Below are 17,022 nucleotides of genomic sequence, written 5' to 3'. Positions count from 1 at the left end.
CAACGGTGGTCTAAGATCCTCCTGCCAGACCTAAAGCCGCCTAGCTCGCTGCCTGGTCTGGGTTTGGAAGGACTGGAGGAGTACGTCAACTCAGCTGGTAGGGATTTTCAGTTGGGGGCCCAGAGGTGGGTCTTCCCTCTCTCCCTCCCCTACTGGTAAACATGCATAGACTTCAGCGTATTCCATCACGCAGTCCAGAGGGAGAAAAATTCCTGCCATCCTGGAAAAGAGGAGTCACATCCACGGAGGTTCTGGGAATAGCGGACTGTTATTATGTGCAGGTTGGAGTTTTTGACGCAAGAGGAGTTCCAGTGTAGCACTTGCCCTTTCAACACAATTGATTCCCATTCAAAACCCTATTTTCCCTAACCTTAGCCCTAAACCTAACTTTAACCACAAAACCTAACCTTAAACTTTAACCCCTAATCCAAATTCTAACCTTAAACCCCCTAGAAATAGCCTTGTGGGGAGACCCCACTGGGGACTAACAAAGTGTCCCCAGTTGGTCAAATGTTTGTTAGTTTACTATTCTTGTATAGTTAAACACGTCTACACACACACCCACCTTATTCCTTCATTCACGTGTGACGGTCTGTGTTTTCTCATCAACTGTGAAATATGTTTAGCTTGCTATATGGCAGAATGTCACTCCCTTTCTCATTTAGCCTTTGGTACTCCAAAAGAAACAACGAGGGGACAAAAGTCTCACCGTAAGTCAGATGAATCAATTATTAACTTAATGTGGCATTACAGTCCCTAACCCACACCCTGACCCCTAACCCCACACCCTAACCCCTAACCCCACACCCTAACCCTGACACCACAAGGAGTGAGTCCTCTCCTGTAGATCACCAGCACATGTTCTCCAAACACACACAAAAAAAACAGATGTTCTCTCTCTCTACCACCAGCCAGTAACTCAGAGAGCTCATAAACACAAATGCAAACAGTGGTCGACAAAAGACGCAGACGTGTAGGAATGTTTCGGAGGTCAAAGTTCAAGCAGACAACACAGCAACCATCTGATGTAGTGCAAGCGCAGTGTTAGAAGAAAAAATAATAAACAATGCTGTCTGAACAACACTCCGATACATTACTACTTTCAGGTCCAAGAATCATGTTAGTGGATCTTTTTAAATGACTCACAAAGGAGAGCTAGTATACGGAAGCAGATTGGAATTTACAGTGTAGTACAGCTGGAAACTGGCTAGCTGTGCCGGCCAAGTTAACCGACGGGATCATTAAGGAGAGTTTTCCGCTAGACGTTATGTAGTCGACATCATCACAGTCGTGATTACAAACTACTGTGATTTGGACTTCTCAATTTTAAACTACTGTTAACTAATTCCGTTTCAGTGGTTGTGCGCTAGCAGGAAAGTTGGCACAGTCTCAGGAGAAAGGAATGACCGTCTAGACAGAACACCAGTCCCACGTAGTCTCTGGGACAAACGGTCTCATCTGGCCTGCACAAACATTGATACCCGCCACAATTCTGTTGCAACGCCTATTTTGCCATTGTCTAGCAATGAATCATGCTTCTACTGTAAATAGTTTTAGCCTGGAATCATCACTGTGGAGCTTACTGTATGTCTAAGCCTCACACTGTCACTTTAACCTATATCTAGCTCCACACAGATATGAAATGTCGGTCTGAGCCACTGTGGCTACGACAGGTTCAACGCAGTCATACCTAACCATCCACAAATGTACAGCACAGAGATGCTAATACTACTGTGAGGAAAATGTTTAGCCAATTGCATTCGTCACCTACACAGTTTACAGCAGGTAAAAAAGGTGCAGCAGAACACTTGTGTGCTAGCTCCCTTAACATTGAGGTATAATAACCCAAATCAATTTAAAAAAAAATCGAATTAAAAAAAAGTACCTTCCCTAGCGATGTTCACCCATGTCCATCAGTGTTGCTCTGTCAAATAGGCACTTGGTATTATCGTCATGAGGTGCTATTATACAAATGATTGTGTACAGGCACACGAGGTGGTACAATCATCTATACTAGTCATGCGAGCCCCATTCATTCATCATCGTGAAGCATTCTTTTTTTTCATTCTCTATGCATTACTTTCCATTGTAAGTGAATAAGTCCAGCGTTCCGCATCAATGACTCTCACCTGATTGATTTACTGATTATGGGGTTGATTAACGAAGCACATTATTCATATTATTAAGAAATCCACTCGGTATTAAACCAACTGTCAGATATTAACAGGCACAGCAGGAATGCAGTAAAAAAAAAACAAGAGACCCTTTTTGAAAGAGTGGCGACTTGGCTCGCCGGTGGCGTGTCATCCACAGACCACTCACTCAGTCACTATGGAAGTCATCCACAAAGCACTGCCCATATAGGCTGCTACAGTCCAGTCCTTACCCCACCAACACAGGCCCAGTCAGACCTGGTGCTGGCTGGCTTCTGTCTGAACCTGAGCCTGCCAGTTGTCATGTGTCTCTCTAGTGGCGGTGCTAACAGCCAGGCTGTCATTCTCTCAGTAATGAATAATTAAATGAGCCGTAGTGCACTCAGCACCTGCCCTTGACGATCCAGCCATTACAGGACAGCAATGGAATGGTCCTCAACACATGAGGATGGGCAGACGTACAGTGCACATACACGTCAGTTACACTGGCACTATACTGTAGCAGTATTGTTGTAACACATTCAGTAAAGCTATTATTATTGTATCCAGGTATGCAAAGACGCCAAGTGAAAGTGGTCTATTTTGATCAAAGAAGAGCAGATATCAAAACGGCATTAAGTGAGAGCACAGAATACATTAGCGTGACCCTGCTATCACTACTGTAAGATATCTACCGTGGCTCATGTAAATGTGGATATGCTACGCACATCACTGGAACAGCACTCTGTTCAGCATGTCATACACATATCAGAGCACGCATGCCGAGATTGTTGTACACACACACACAAGCACGCAGACACACGAAAACACATTTCTGTTTATGAAACATTCCCCCCCCCCCCCTATCGCAAGTCATGACAACCTCACCCAATGACAACGTGTACAAACGAACAGCTCAGACAGTACACCCACCCTGGGTACCACCCTGCCTTACCAGCTGTCCAGCTCCAGCTCCAGTAAGGACTGGGTCTTCTCGGAGTTACAGTGCAAACACCACATGTTGGCTAGCAGTCGCGAGACGAGGCATCACCAGCCCACTCTACCAGTCCCCATTACTGCCTACGGATCCCTCACAGATGTCCCATCGCTTAGCTCTCTGGGTGTAGCTTCACGTTAGCAGCAAATATTCCCATTGCCTGGCCCTCTCAAGACAGCTCCCTATGGATGTATGGCAGGCAGGTGGCTAGCAGGGACTGCTAAGTGGCAGTCAGTATAGCCACTGATGGATCTCGCTCTCTCTCTCTCTCTGTCTCCCCCTCTCCCTCCCTGTGTGGGCTGTTTTCACTGGCCTGTTAGCAGTATGGAGGGGGGCGGGAGCAGGGAAGGGGGTGTGCTCTGTAGCTAGGCAGAGGAAAGGGGGTGGAATTCCTCCGGCAGCACGCTAATGGCATAAGGGGAGAATACAAATTACCCTGGGACCAAGGAGGATAGAAGAAGTCATTCAGTCATGCTTATCTGAGGGAGTAAAAAAAAAAAACATGAAAGAGGCTGGGATGGAGGGAGAGAGGACGGGGGAAAGAGCAAGGGGCAGAGAGAGAGGAGGGCTGAAGTAGGGAGAGATGGTAGAGAGAAAGGGAGAGAGACGATAGAGAGAGAGAAGTGAAAGAAGTTAGTCCACGGTCAGCCCAGTGGAGGAATGTAAGTGGGAAGAGTGGAGCTGTCCGACGCAGAGAGAGCAAGCAGTGGAGGCACCTCTATTAATAGAGCCTTTCAGGGTCCAGCAGAATGTTGGGATATATACAACGAGGAAAAATAGGGAGAGAAGGCTTCCTCAATATGAATTTAGCAGCCCTCCTCTCTCTATACACCCCTAATGCAATCCTAACCGCAATCCCATAGGACATAAGAGCTAGTGTACAGTCCCCTAGCCTTTCTGTATCTATGCCCCTCTCCATTTCTCTATTTTTGTCATCAACCCTCTCTCATCCCCTATTCTTGTCATCTTCCTGTTTTAAGATGTCTCTTCGGGCATTCTTTGTAATGTCTGTATTCAGTTCTCTCGTGCTCTATCATGGATGGAAGATAATGGAGGATGATAATGGAGCAGCACATGGAATGTCTCCCATTGCGCCATAATGGCTTAGTTAACCAAGTGTGTCAGTCAGACATGAGCTGCAGTAACACCATTACCTGCCCGAGGTGCTGTGCGCTCTAGGCTCTTTAGGATTGACTGGACAGGGCCAGAGAACAATTACCCCTCTGAGAGAACGGGTTGGGGGACATGGGGGAACTAGGCCAAACTGCCAAACTGACTGGATAATGACAACAGGTACCGGACAAATAGGAAGAATGGTTCCCAGATGGGTCAGGTTTACTGGGGACTCTGACGCGCTTGTCTCAGGAGGAAGGTGGTGATGTCCTCTAATTACAAGCCTGGACCCTGGGCCTCCCCGTGGAGAACATTTTTGCTTCCTTTGGCCCCTTTTCCCATCTGGGACATCAAACAGAAGATTGAGAGAGAGAGAGAGAGACACAGAGAGGGATGGAGTCAGAGACCAACAGAGAGAGAGAAATAGAAGGAAGCACACGAGGAACAAAATGTGAATATTTTACCGTGTGTCTCTGAGCTGAGCTGAGCGCCGGGTGCGGAAGATAAAGGTTATTGAGAGAGCAGACGGCTGTGCCGCTATAGCAGGAGGAAGGCAGACGGACTGAGGATCTATTTCAGATGGAGATGACTGAGACCCAAGACCCTAGTGCTGCTGTACAGCTGTCGACACATTGCGCAGCAGCAGAGACACGACTAGACTTACAGGAATCACCTGTCACGCAGTCTTTCCACTGTTTAGAAGTCCCCGTTTAGTTTCCGACCGACAGTAAACGAAACGCCCACACCAAGGAGAAAAACGGTTTCAAAAACTCACAACATCTTAAAACGTCCTTCAATCCAATTTAAAGGCTCATTATTTTGTAATTCAGATGCGTTAGGAAACCTGAGGGGAGAGCAACTAAGCGTCCACCAGCCATTTCAAATGAGTCCTGATGAGTCCTGAATATTATCAAAGCCCCGTGGGCTGCGGCGGCAGTCAAAACTTTGTTGTTTCATCACAAGGGATGAATAAATAAACTCTATCCCTGCTGACATTTTGTTTTCGAAACAAGACATGAATAGATATGAGTGGAGGATTTCATTACAGTCTGGTGCAGTGTTGAGATGGGCAGCTGCATAATCAAAGGGCACTTCGATTCGTTAACAATGATTACAAGGTCTGGAGAAAATCACTTTTCTTATGGTCGATTAACATTTTGGAGTTGTACATGCAAGTACAGGCATATAATGCAAGTACAGGCTAATTTTATCCGTGTAAGGAAGACGTATTGTTTGAAGAAAAGCTACAAGTAATACAAGTAATGTCTACAAGTAATCTGGAGATCAGGATTTTCTCAGTATTTGGCTAGAGATCAAGAATCGATTCTTGGACCTCTATTATTTCTAGTTCAGATGAATGATCTGCATAAAAAAATCCTGTTTCTGATGACAAGTGTATTTTTCCCCCCGCAGCAATCTCAACTATCTCACTAAATACAGTAAGCCAAACACACATCCTAGCACCGTTCAACTTGGGTACAAGAAAAGTCTAGATTTTTTTAAACACTGAACACACCCTCTGTATCTACATCCTCCATCTCGCTCTCTCTCTGTATCTACATCCTCCATCTCGCTCTCTCGTTCTCTCTCTGTATACAGTATGTGTGGAAAACCTTCTATATCCCCTCTGCCCTATCCAAACGTCTGCACGGCTCTTTCCATGGGAATGATGTCATGGTTGGGCATTCCAACAGGAGGCCCTTTCTCTGCTCATAAAAACCCCTATTTTCCCCCAACTCACTGCACATGGCCTCCCTGCATTTCAGCTCATACTCCATCACCCTCTCCTGTCCCCTTTTCCCTGCCTCTCCTGGTTTTGGCAAGAGCCATAGTAGATCGGGGACATCTCCACCGCATGGCATACAAGTTGTAGCTTCACAGATCATTTCCATATTTCAGTCTAGCAAGAAAAGCACTTCATGAAGAATATTGAGTTACGAAAGTCTTACATACAGAGAAGAAAACGAAAATATGAATGAAAATGGAAAACGGGCATCTGCTACAGTACTGCAGATTCCTAAGACCTCAAGTGTTTTTCCATTGAAGCGATAGCTAGTTTCCTGGAGACCCACTCACAAGAGTAAAAAAAAAAAAATTGTATATGAAAGAGTTGTGCTGTGCAACGCTGTCTACGTGATGTCACGCACCGTTTATCATATCTGCTTTTGCAAGCCAAAGCCGGTAAGCGCTGCACCAGAAATGGAAAATAAAACGAAAAAAAGTCAGGCTCTCGGCCCGGTCTGGAAGCAATTAGCTTGGCCGATGTCATTGTTTGATACGGCAGCGGTTTAACAGAGAAGTAGGGGGCCGGGATATTTGGAGTGAATAGTAAGCAACACGTTAAAAGTAAAAACGAACACAGTTTTCCCGMTYACMCMMGGGGGGGGGGGGGGGGGGGATTCCTGTGCCTAACAGGGAGCTGGAAACAAATGGATAAATGGGCTGGACTGACAGTAATGAAAGGATATGAGGCGTTGCTCATCAGATCAAATTCTGGCTGGCAGCAAAGCTGGAACAGATGTGTTGCCTCTGGGATCCTCAAGGAACCATCAAAGATCATCAGACATCGACTAGTGATGTCTGAAGGTCTTCTGAACGTGTCTCTACATCCGTTAGTAATGCCTGAGCTCTCTTAAGTTTAGAATAGGGTGGAATTTGTCTGTCATGTTGTATAGCACCAAAGAGTGGAGACAGTATACTGTGTACGCGAAAGTAAGCTAAATATATGGGCTGCTTTTCTTCCTTCCGTCTCTCACTGCAGCAAAACAACAATTAGCTTGCATCAATTAACCCTCCTGTTGTGTTCGTTTCATGTTAATTCATTCTGTGCTCCCGGTCCAAAATGACCACCCCATTATAGCTGATTATAAATCCATATTATCACCTAATATTGTGTTAGATCTTTTTATCAACTTAAGTTTTGAACTTCTATTTGCTATTTATGGCCTGTAGGTCTCATTGACCTGAGCTCAAACAACAGTGACATAGTAGCGCGAAGAACTGCCCGACCAGACTCTGCATCCCATAAACTGGTGGTAGATTCGTTTCTGGATCTGTACACACCAGCCTAAATCAAGAGACCCACGTATGCTTGGACGTCTGTCCGGTCTACCTCCTCCAGTTGTCTTTGTAAACGCGTCTCCCCTCAAGTTGGTCCTGTTTATCACTATAGTTTCGATTGACTCTGTCAGGAACAGTTCGAAGCAGGATTTTATGTCATCAACTCTGGATATGTCGTATCTCGTTGGCCCTGGGGTCATCCTGATAACATTTTCAACCGACAGCCGACCTCTCAGGTGGGGATGAAGACCAGGACAAATTCCCATTCTTTGATTGGAATGTAACAACCTTAGCCAGGCCCTCTTCCTCATCACTGGATTGTTCCACATCGGTTGTCTCTTGTCCTGAATCATGTTCTGTGTTGTCTTCAACTTCTGACACTTCCTCTTCTAATGCATCTTCACTGTCAGTTTCCTGGCCTCTCTCCTCCTCACCAGTGTCATGATCAAAGATATGATCAAGAGCCTCACATACAGTATATCGTTTGGTTATTGTGTTGCCATGAATGAATGAATTGTGAGCAAGGCCTCAAAAAAGCTTTATATACCAGAGCTGCTAGAAAAGTTTTACATATTATTGAAACAATGTTGCGATTGTTTGTGAGAATGCCAACAGGTGTGGTTCCCATGGGGGAAAGATTCTATTGGGGAAAGGTTCCCATGGGGGTTGCCATGGAAGCCAAGAAGGGGAGTGAAGTAACTGTGTGTGTGTATGTGCGTGCTCAGACCCACATGCATGTGGGGGTCTGGGAGAGGAAATGTGCCTGAACTCAATTTTATACACTAATTGTAGTCTCACCAATTCACCGGGAACACCACAGGTGTACAAAAGTTAAACAAAATACCTAAAATGTAATGAAAATCATCAAAATGTATTTTGTGTGTTCAGATGCCCTGTGTGGACAAAGTCATGGAATGTTAATGACAATCAGATTAAATGAACTACATTTTTCAGTTTGACTGAACACAACAGGAGGTTTAAGAACACAAATTAGATTTTTTTGGGGCCGATCTTTTTTTGGGGGGTGATTCTTTTTTTACACAATTAACTTTTTTTACACAATTAACTATGCAGTATTGAGCTGCTGCACCCAGCCCCCTCTATTTTCAATTATTAGTGAATAAACTTGACGACCTCAGAGCGAGGATCTCCTTCCAGAGGGACATCATATTCTTCAACATACTCTGGCTTTCCTCCGACATACAAACGTATTATATACAACGAAACGGATTATATACAAGGCGGAGAGCTCTGCTTTATGACCAATAAGTGGTGTGAAGGGGGAAACTTTGCGAGCTTCTGCTCTCCCAACTTGGAATACTTGGTCATTAAATGTTGCCTTTTTCATCTTCCGAGAGACTCCTCAATAATTACCACCATGGCGTTGTACATCGAGCCCCAACCGACAATAAAAATGCTCTCAAAGATCTTCATTGAACCCTGAACAAACTGGAGACCGCATACCCGGAGGCAGCGTTCATTGCCGCGGGGGACTTTAACAAAAGTAAATAGAGAATTGTGCTCCCGAATTACTATCCACACATTTTCAGACCAACTCATGCAGATTCTACGCTGGACCACAGCTACACGTCGTTTCGACACGGGTATAAGGCCATCTCCCGTCCTACTCTTGGAAAACCTGACCATGACTCCATTTTGCTCCTCCCCACCTACAAATAAAGACTCCAGAGGGATGTTCCAGTGGTCAGGTCTGTACCACGCTGGTCTGACCAACCAGAATCTATGCTCCAAAACTGTTTTGATCACGTGGCAGCCTTGTCAGGAAACTGAAGGAGTATAGTTAAACAGTACAAATACAACCTACGCAGATCGATGATTCAATCAATCAAATGTATTTATAAAGCCCTTCTTACATCAGCTGATATCAAAGTGCTGTACAGAAACCCAGCCTAAAACCCCAAACAGCAAGCAATGCAGGTGTAGAAGCATGAAGATGGCGAGACACAAGTACAGGGACAAAGTGGAGGAGCAATTCAGAGGGTCAGATACGAGGCGTATGTGCCAGGTGCTTCTAATGATCACGGATTATAAATAGAAAGCCAGTCACATTCTGGACAGCAACGCAGCCCTACCGGATGAGTTAACACCTTTTTCTCAAAATTCGAGAAAACTACTCTGAGCTGCCGAGGAGAGCCCCTGAGGACAAGGAGGGCTATGCCCTTACGTTCTTCATGGAGGATGTACAGTTGAAGTCAGAAGTTTACATACACTTAGGTTGGAGTCATTAAAACTCGTTTTTCAACCACTCCACACATTTCTTGTTAACAAACTTTAGTTTAAGCAAGTCGGTTAGGACATCTACTTTGTGCATGACACAAGTCATTTTTACAACAATTGTTTACAGACAGATTATTTCACTTATAATTCAATGTATCACAATTCCAGTGGGTCAGAAGTTAACATACACTAAGTTGACTGTGTCTTTAAACAGCTTGGAAAATTCCCCAAAATGATGTCATGGCTTTAAAAGCATCTGATAAGCTAATTGACATCATTTGAGTCAATTGGAGGTGTACCTGTGGACGTATTTCAAGGCCTACCATCAAACTCAGTGCCTCTTTGCTTGACATCATGGGGAAATCAAAAGAAATCAGCCAAGACCTCAGGAAAAAATTGTAGACCTCCACAAGTCTGGTTCATCCTTGGGAGCAATTTCCAAACGCCTGAAGGTACCATGTTCATCTGTACAAACAATAGTACGCAAGTATAAACACCATGGGACCACGCAGCCCTCATACCGCTCAGGAAGGAGACGCGTTCTGTCTCCTAGAGATGAACGTACTTTGGTGCGAAAAGTGCAAATCAATCCCAGAACAACAGCAAAGGATCTTGTGAAGATGCTGGAGGAAAAGGGTACAAAAGTATCAATATCCACAGTAAAACAAGTCCTATATCAACATAACCTGAAAGGCCGCTCAGCAAGGAAGAAGCCACTGCTCCAAAATCGCCATAAAAAGCCAGACTACGGTTTGCAACTGCACATGGGGACAAAGATCACACTTTTTGTCCTCTGGTCTGATGAAACAAAAATAGAACTGTTTGGCCATAATGACCATCGTTATATTTGGAGGAAAAAGTGGGAGGCTTGCAAGCCGAAGAACACCATCCCAACCGTGAAGCAAGAGGATCGCAGCATCATGTTGTGGGGGTGCTTTGCTGCAGAAGGGACTGGTGCACTTCACAAAATAGATGGCATAAGAAGGGAGAAAAATTATGTGGATATATTGAAGCAACATCTCAAGACATCAGTCAGGAAGTTAAAGTTTGGTTGCAAATGGGTCTTCCAAATGCACAATGACCAAGCATACTTCCAAAGGCAAAATGGCTTAAGGACAACAAAGTCAAGGTATTGGAGTGGCCATCACAAAGCCCTGACCTCAATCCTATAGAAAATGTGTGGGCAGAACTGAAAAAGTGTGTGCGAGCAAGGAGGCCTACAAACCTGACTCAGTTACACCAGCTCTGTCAGGAGGAATGGGCCAAAATTCTCCCAACTTATTGTGGGAAGCTTGTGGAAGGCTACCCGAAACGTTTAACCCAAGTTAAACAATTTAAAGGCAATGCTACCAAATATTAATTGAGTGTATGTAAACTTCTGACCCACTAGGAATGTGATGAAAGAAATAAAAGCTGAAATAAATCATGCTCTCTACTATTATTCTGACATTTCACATTCTTAAAATAAAGTGATGATCCTAACTGACCTAAAATAGGGATTTTTTTTACTAGGATTAAAGGAATTGTGAAAACCTAAGTTTAAATGTATTTGGCTGAGGTGTATGAAAACTTTCGACTTCCACTGTAAGTCATTGTAAGTCATTCAAACAGCTAGCTGTTGTGTTTTCAGACATTTTCAATCTCTCTCTAGCTCAGGCTGTTATCCCCACCTGCTTCAAGATGTCCACTGTCATCCCCATGCCCAAGAAAGGGAAAGTAACTGAACTGAATGACTATCGACCCGTAGCACTCACTTCCATTGTCATGGAGTACTTTGAGAGGCTAGTCAAAGACCCCATCACCCCCCCCCCCAACTCCAACTCCATCAAGTTCGCTGACGACACGACAGTAGTAGGCCTAATTACCAACATCCACGAGACGGCCTAATGTGAGAAGGTAGGCACTTTGGCGGTGTGTTGCCAGGTAAACAATCTCTCCCTCAACGTCAGCAAAACAGAGGAGCTGATTGTGGACTTGAACTAGGCTGGACCCGCCCCCATCCTCATCAACTGTAGAGATAGTGAAAAAGTTCTCAAAAAGGAGCTGAAATGGTCAAACCACATGGACAATGTGGTGAAGAAGGCACGACAGCAACTCTTCAACCTCAGGAGGCTGAATAAATTTGGCCCGTCCCCGAGGGCCCTCACAGTGTTCTACAGGAGCACCATCGAGAGCATACTGACTGGCTACATCACAGCCTGGAACGGCAACTCCACTGCCGCTGACCGCAAGGCACTGAGAAGGTGGCACGCTCAGCCAAGCGCACCATTGGGTGCACACGGCCTGTCCTCCAGGACACATACAGCACCAGGCGTTGCCCTTAAAATGTCATCTAAAAAAGGTATAACGTTAGATATTTTTCCCTGTCCGATCTCTACAACCTACTCAACATTATAAAAGTGAAAGAACATTTTCCAAATGAATAAGAAATAAGCATGTATTGATTGCGTATGTCTTTACACCCCAGAGTTAACACTTGGTGGAAGCACCTTTGGCAGCCATTACAGCTGTCAATCATTTTGATTAAGATTGTATCAAAAAATAAAAATTTTCCCTGTGTTATTGGGAACGGACTGGAGCTGTGTTTGAATAAATCTTTTCCCTCCAGTCCTCTTTACCAGGTCTCATATTTCACTGTAGTCTCTTCAAGCCCCGCCCCTGTACAGAACCATGCTTCAGCACAGTGCTGCTGTGCTAAAAATAGAGCCATTTGAGAATGGAGGTGACACTGTGGTAAACACACTGTCAGGGAAATGAACAATTCACCACCACCTCTACCCAGAGAATGCTGGTACTTGTTTTTTTATTAACTAGGCAAGTCAGTTAAGAACAAATTCTTATTTGCAATGAGAATTTAACTGCCTTGGTCAGAGGCAGAACGACAGATTTTTACCTAGTAGAAGAATGTTTTTTGTCTAATGCTCAGTGATGAAATTCCATTGAAAATGGGCCTACTTGTAGGGCACAACAAGGAGATATGACACATTACTAGGCTCAGTTAGAGTATTGCCATTACAGTTAAGAGTATCCCTAATGGTCGGCCATTACATACAGAACTGTGCTCAGATTACCCCCAACGTGAGTGACCACGGAGAATATAAATACACAGAATGCCAACTGGAGTGCATGACACAGAATTATCCCTAACCACTTGCGCAGGGACAGATATGTTTTCGTCGCCCTAATGGCTAAATTAGGATTGGGGTAGAGTAATCGGATCCTAGATCCGTGGTTAAGGGCTAGCCTACACAGAGTGCATGACACTGATGGGGGTGGGGCCCGCCAGTTGCCCATCCCTGGTCCAGAGTGATAGGGCCACCTGCTGGCCAGAGATGTTATTATTAAGAACAAATTCTTATTTACAATGACGCCCTACTAAAAGGCAAAAGGTCTCCTACAGGGACGGGGGCCTGGGATTAAAAATAAATACAATATAAATACAGGCCAAAACACACATCAAAACGAGACAACACAACACTGCATGAAGAGACCTAACACAACAACATAGCAAGGCAGTGCATAGAGGCATATGTATAAACAGCCACACGCCCAGCGACCCTGAGGGAGAGCTGAGCTATGATCATGAAGTCATAGGACAAGGAGGTCAGGCATCTCTGCCGACAATGGCGGGAGGAGGGAGGGAGGGTGGAATCAAGGAGATAGAGTTATTCAGAGTTATTCAAAGATCCACAGGATGGAATAAGACGCCGACCTGCTTTCGCTCGCGAGTTAAGACGGTCAGTGGTGCACCATTCTATTTGAAGCAGTGCATAGAGGCATGTGTGTCCTACGTCATGTGAAGATGGTCAATTGACTTATCGATCACAGAATGCTTGATGCTTCTTTAAAAATAGATACATGTCGAATTTAATCAAAACGTCAAACACCAAAGCAGTACATGGCAGGCCTACACGGTTTCAATTTCTAAACGTAATCAAACTGAGTCTCGTCGTTTTCTGGTGCTGTAAAAATAGAAGTACAGTTGCATTGTTTTTCATCTCCAGTAAATTTCAAACATTTCTAATCGACAGGATAAAATGGACAACTCCCTAACTATCCTTCAGCAGCCAAAACACCGCAGAACCCTTAGAACCCAACTACAGCTTTGAGTTGACATCTGCTTCCTGGTCTAACTGCACCGTGGTGACCAATCCATCATCAGACGGACTCCCCGTCCGTAAAGCGAAGGCCAAACGTTGGAAAAGACACCTCCCCCGGCTCTCCTTCCTTTGTCTGTTTCCTAAACGGATTTTCAATGGCTTTGATATATCAGAGGGTAAAAACTGTCTGCTTCTGACGGTCCCAAAAATAGATTGAAACCTGATAGCTGTCCTCCAAGCGCAAACTGTGTGAGTAGAAAAGCTACTATAATAACTGGCCTGTGTTTGTTTTGGGCCATTGACAAGCACGCCTGTCTATGCAATCAAATTAGAGACACAAAAAGCAAAGTGTAATCGAATGACGCTGTTGATTTGTGCAAATTGACTGTACGGCTCACAATAACAGCTGTTGTCGGTTTAATCTGCTTGCACTATTGGTTAATCGCATCAGTGACCGGATAGTCACAAGGTGAAAAAGACAATTATTCTTTTGAAGTATGTCCGTACCACGTAAGTATTACAAGGAAGTTGAAACGAGTACGCGAGAAAGAGAGCCCCTTCACATTCCCCCCTCACTCACTCACCTTCCAAACCACATCCAGCTAATCTCTTCTCCAGACCTTCCCTCTGTGTTGTGTGTCCTGTTCTCTCCCTCTCCTGCTCTCTGTAGCCTGCTCCCTCAGCCCTGGGCTTCTGCTGGAGGTCTGCTAGATCTGCAAACCCACCGTGTGCTCCCCTGCGCTACCCTGGCAGTGACCACAGTGTCTCTGTAACACCCCAGACCCCCGGCCAGAGACACTGGGGCTATTGAGCCCTAGAGGAGCACCTCCCTGTCCGGCCGTCTGCACTGGCGCTGACCATTGTTTGTGTTGGCACAGGGCATAAAGCAAGCCTTTCTCATGCTGCCTGCTGCATCATACATTTTCCCATGTTTGATTAGGGGAAAATACCGACAGAGAGAAATAGGGTCTGCCCTGTGGCGAGGCTAGAGGATGTGTCATCCTGTCAAAGACCTGCACCAAATAATATACTGTATATTACACGGGTTTCTTTAAGAGAAAGAAATGACACAGAGTAAAATTGACACAGGCAAAGGTTGAGCGTATGAGAGCTGTGCGGAATTACTTTTTAATTTTGCTCTCCTACTTTGTGCTCCTTCTGAAAAAAAACACTGATGATATTTCACATTAACGACCTCCTCATTTGGCTGTAGACAGTAGTACAATAATTCATTTCGCATAACGTTGTTTTTGGAGAAAGCGCTTTGTACTAAACGATGAAGGCCAGCTGTGATTAAGGAGTGACTGCAGCCACGGGGCTAGTCAAGATAATGACCGAGAAGGTGATTAGCACTGAGTGACATAATCACTTAATGTCGTGCAAAGGAWGGGAAGGCTGAGATAACGAACACTATATATCACAGTGATTTGGGATGTACAGTTAGACCTCAACTTGAAGAAAAAAAAGGGAACATCTTCCACACAATATTAACCTTGCCTGCCAGGCTTCTGGGTTATCCTATAGTGCCGTTGGACACACAGCTGTTAAAAGAGACTCATACAAGCCACAGAGCGCTGCTGTTCGAATCCCAGAGCCAACTAGGTGAAAAATCTGTTGATGTGCCCTTGAGCAAGGCACTTAACTCTAATTGCTCCTGTAAGTCGCCCTGGATAAAAGTGTCTGCTAAATGACAAAAAAAAAAAAATTGGACAGGCTTCCATTGGACAGGCTTCCATTGGACAGGCTTCCATTGGACAGCCAGATAGCTATAGTTTGACCCCTGAAAGCATGTTGTGTGTTGGTGTTTGGGGAAACTGCCATGTCAGGTCCTCAAAATTTGTTAACGAAAGGAAATCCTGCCCAGTTTCTAGCGTCTTCTCTTTTCCAAAACTCTGCCAATCTGAGTGGAAAACAACAACCAAATCCAAACCCCTATCACAGAACGTACCTCTGAAAACTGTCAGCGTAGGCCTATCAGTTTACTGGTGATGGTAACCCGGGACGCTTGCATTTTTTTTTCCAACTGCAAAGGGACCTGGATCATTAGTATTTAAATATTAACTGAAATGTTTGCTTGAAAGCATCTCAACAATGAAAGGGAAATTAGGAGATAAATTATTTATTACTTTTGTCCCCAGCCTCTGCTGAAATTCCTCCATTTGTAAAGCCTTGGGTTTGTCGTAGGTAGCAATGGACATAGAATAGGTAAAACTAGGTAAAACAACATGCGAAAAAAGTGTCCTTTGGGGGGGGGGGGGGGGACATACTTCATCTGGGCAACTAAGATTTAACCAGTCATACGTTTCATTTTTTTGCTCTCACTAAATGTTTTTTCCCCCCCTATGTGAATATGAGCAACTAAGCAAACTTTTCTGCAGGTCACAAGTGTCAAGAAATGTATTCATGTCGACACACTGCAGTGGAACCAGATATCCTGAGCGTGCACATTCCATTCATACTTCATTTCCAGTCCTGGAAGAGCGCAAGTCAGCACATCTACTGTCTCTCCATATTCACAAAAACCCTCCAAGCTGACAGGAWGGATAACCCTCTTTTAATAAGTTTGTGAGAACTGCATGTCGAGACCCGCGCCGTGCCGTGCCACAGGCAGGGAGTGGCAACGTATATAGTACATTAATTATAAAAGCACCAAGTTTTATGTTTCGGCAGCCTCGACGCTTCAGTTTGAGATAGTGCCAAGGTATTTACTAGCAGGGGGGATAGTCCTATGTAGGACACATGGATTCATTTACAATTATCAACGACAAAAGACACAGGACTAACTTTGTTTCGTGTCCATTAAAACCATTCAGAACCACAATCTCCTGGATCGCAGACGACATCCTATRGAAAGTCAATAGGGATGGAAGCCATTTGATCGAATGGAGTGAGAAAAACCACACAACATTCACAACCCCCACAATACATCAACACACAGCTCAGCTCACAACACTCCAACCCTAATTAGGTCCTGCAGAATGAATTTCAAAAATGACAGTCGTTACGGAGAAATGGATTACAGCCAGAGTGTCAATCTGTCCGCTGTCTCGGCCTTATCCTGGGCAGTGTGATATATGGTCCATAAGGCTTACTGCTTCAATGACGGCATGCACATCCCTGGTCTTGGTGGGCTGCAGGGTCTATCGACCCGTAGCCCCTAAATGACTCATTAGAAGCCCCCAGGCCCAGTTCTCCCAGCCTACAGGATAACCCGAGGAAAATACTCTGGTCAATTCAAGGGTAGCGGGCCTCATCCGCAGTCTGAATGACCCCTGCTCCCGAGTGGCGCAGCGGTCTAAGGCACTGCATCTCAGTGCAAGAGGCGTCACTGCAGTCCCTGGTTTGAATCCAGGCTGCATCACATCCGGCTGTGACTGGGAGT

The 17,022-nt window shown here is 44.9% G+C and overlaps 1 protein-coding gene across 7 annotated transcripts in view; it reads right to left on the bottom strand.

The window, feature by feature from the left end:
* LOC111966202 (IQ motif and SEC7 domain-containing protein 1) overlaps positions 1–17,022 on the bottom strand; it is a 177,428-nt gene that overhangs the window by 30,288 nt on the left and 130,118 nt on the right. Inside the window, exon 1 of one of the 7 annotated variants that reach the window (XM_023990662.3) lies at positions 14,225–14,422. The exons of 5 other annotated variants lie outside the window; for them this stretch is intronic. In XM_023990662.3, the coding sequence (XP_023846430.1) occupies positions 14,225–14,238 (14 nt within the window). In that variant the 5' untranslated portion in view covers positions 14,239–14,422. Of the gene's footprint in view, positions 1–3,087; positions 3,411–14,224; positions 14,423–17,022 lie in introns of those variants that run through there. One more of the 7 variants, XM_023990660.2, reaches the window with a different exon arrangement.

Source organism: Salvelinus sp. IW2-2015, linkage group LG7, assembly GCF_002910315.2.
Source record: "Salvelinus sp. IW2-2015 linkage group LG7, ASM291031v2, whole genome shotgun sequence".
Classification (NCBI taxonomy): Eukaryota; Metazoa; Chordata; class Actinopteri; order Salmoniformes; family Salmonidae; genus Salvelinus; species Salvelinus sp. IW2-2015.
This window is presented reverse-complemented; position numbering and strand designations above follow the sequence as displayed.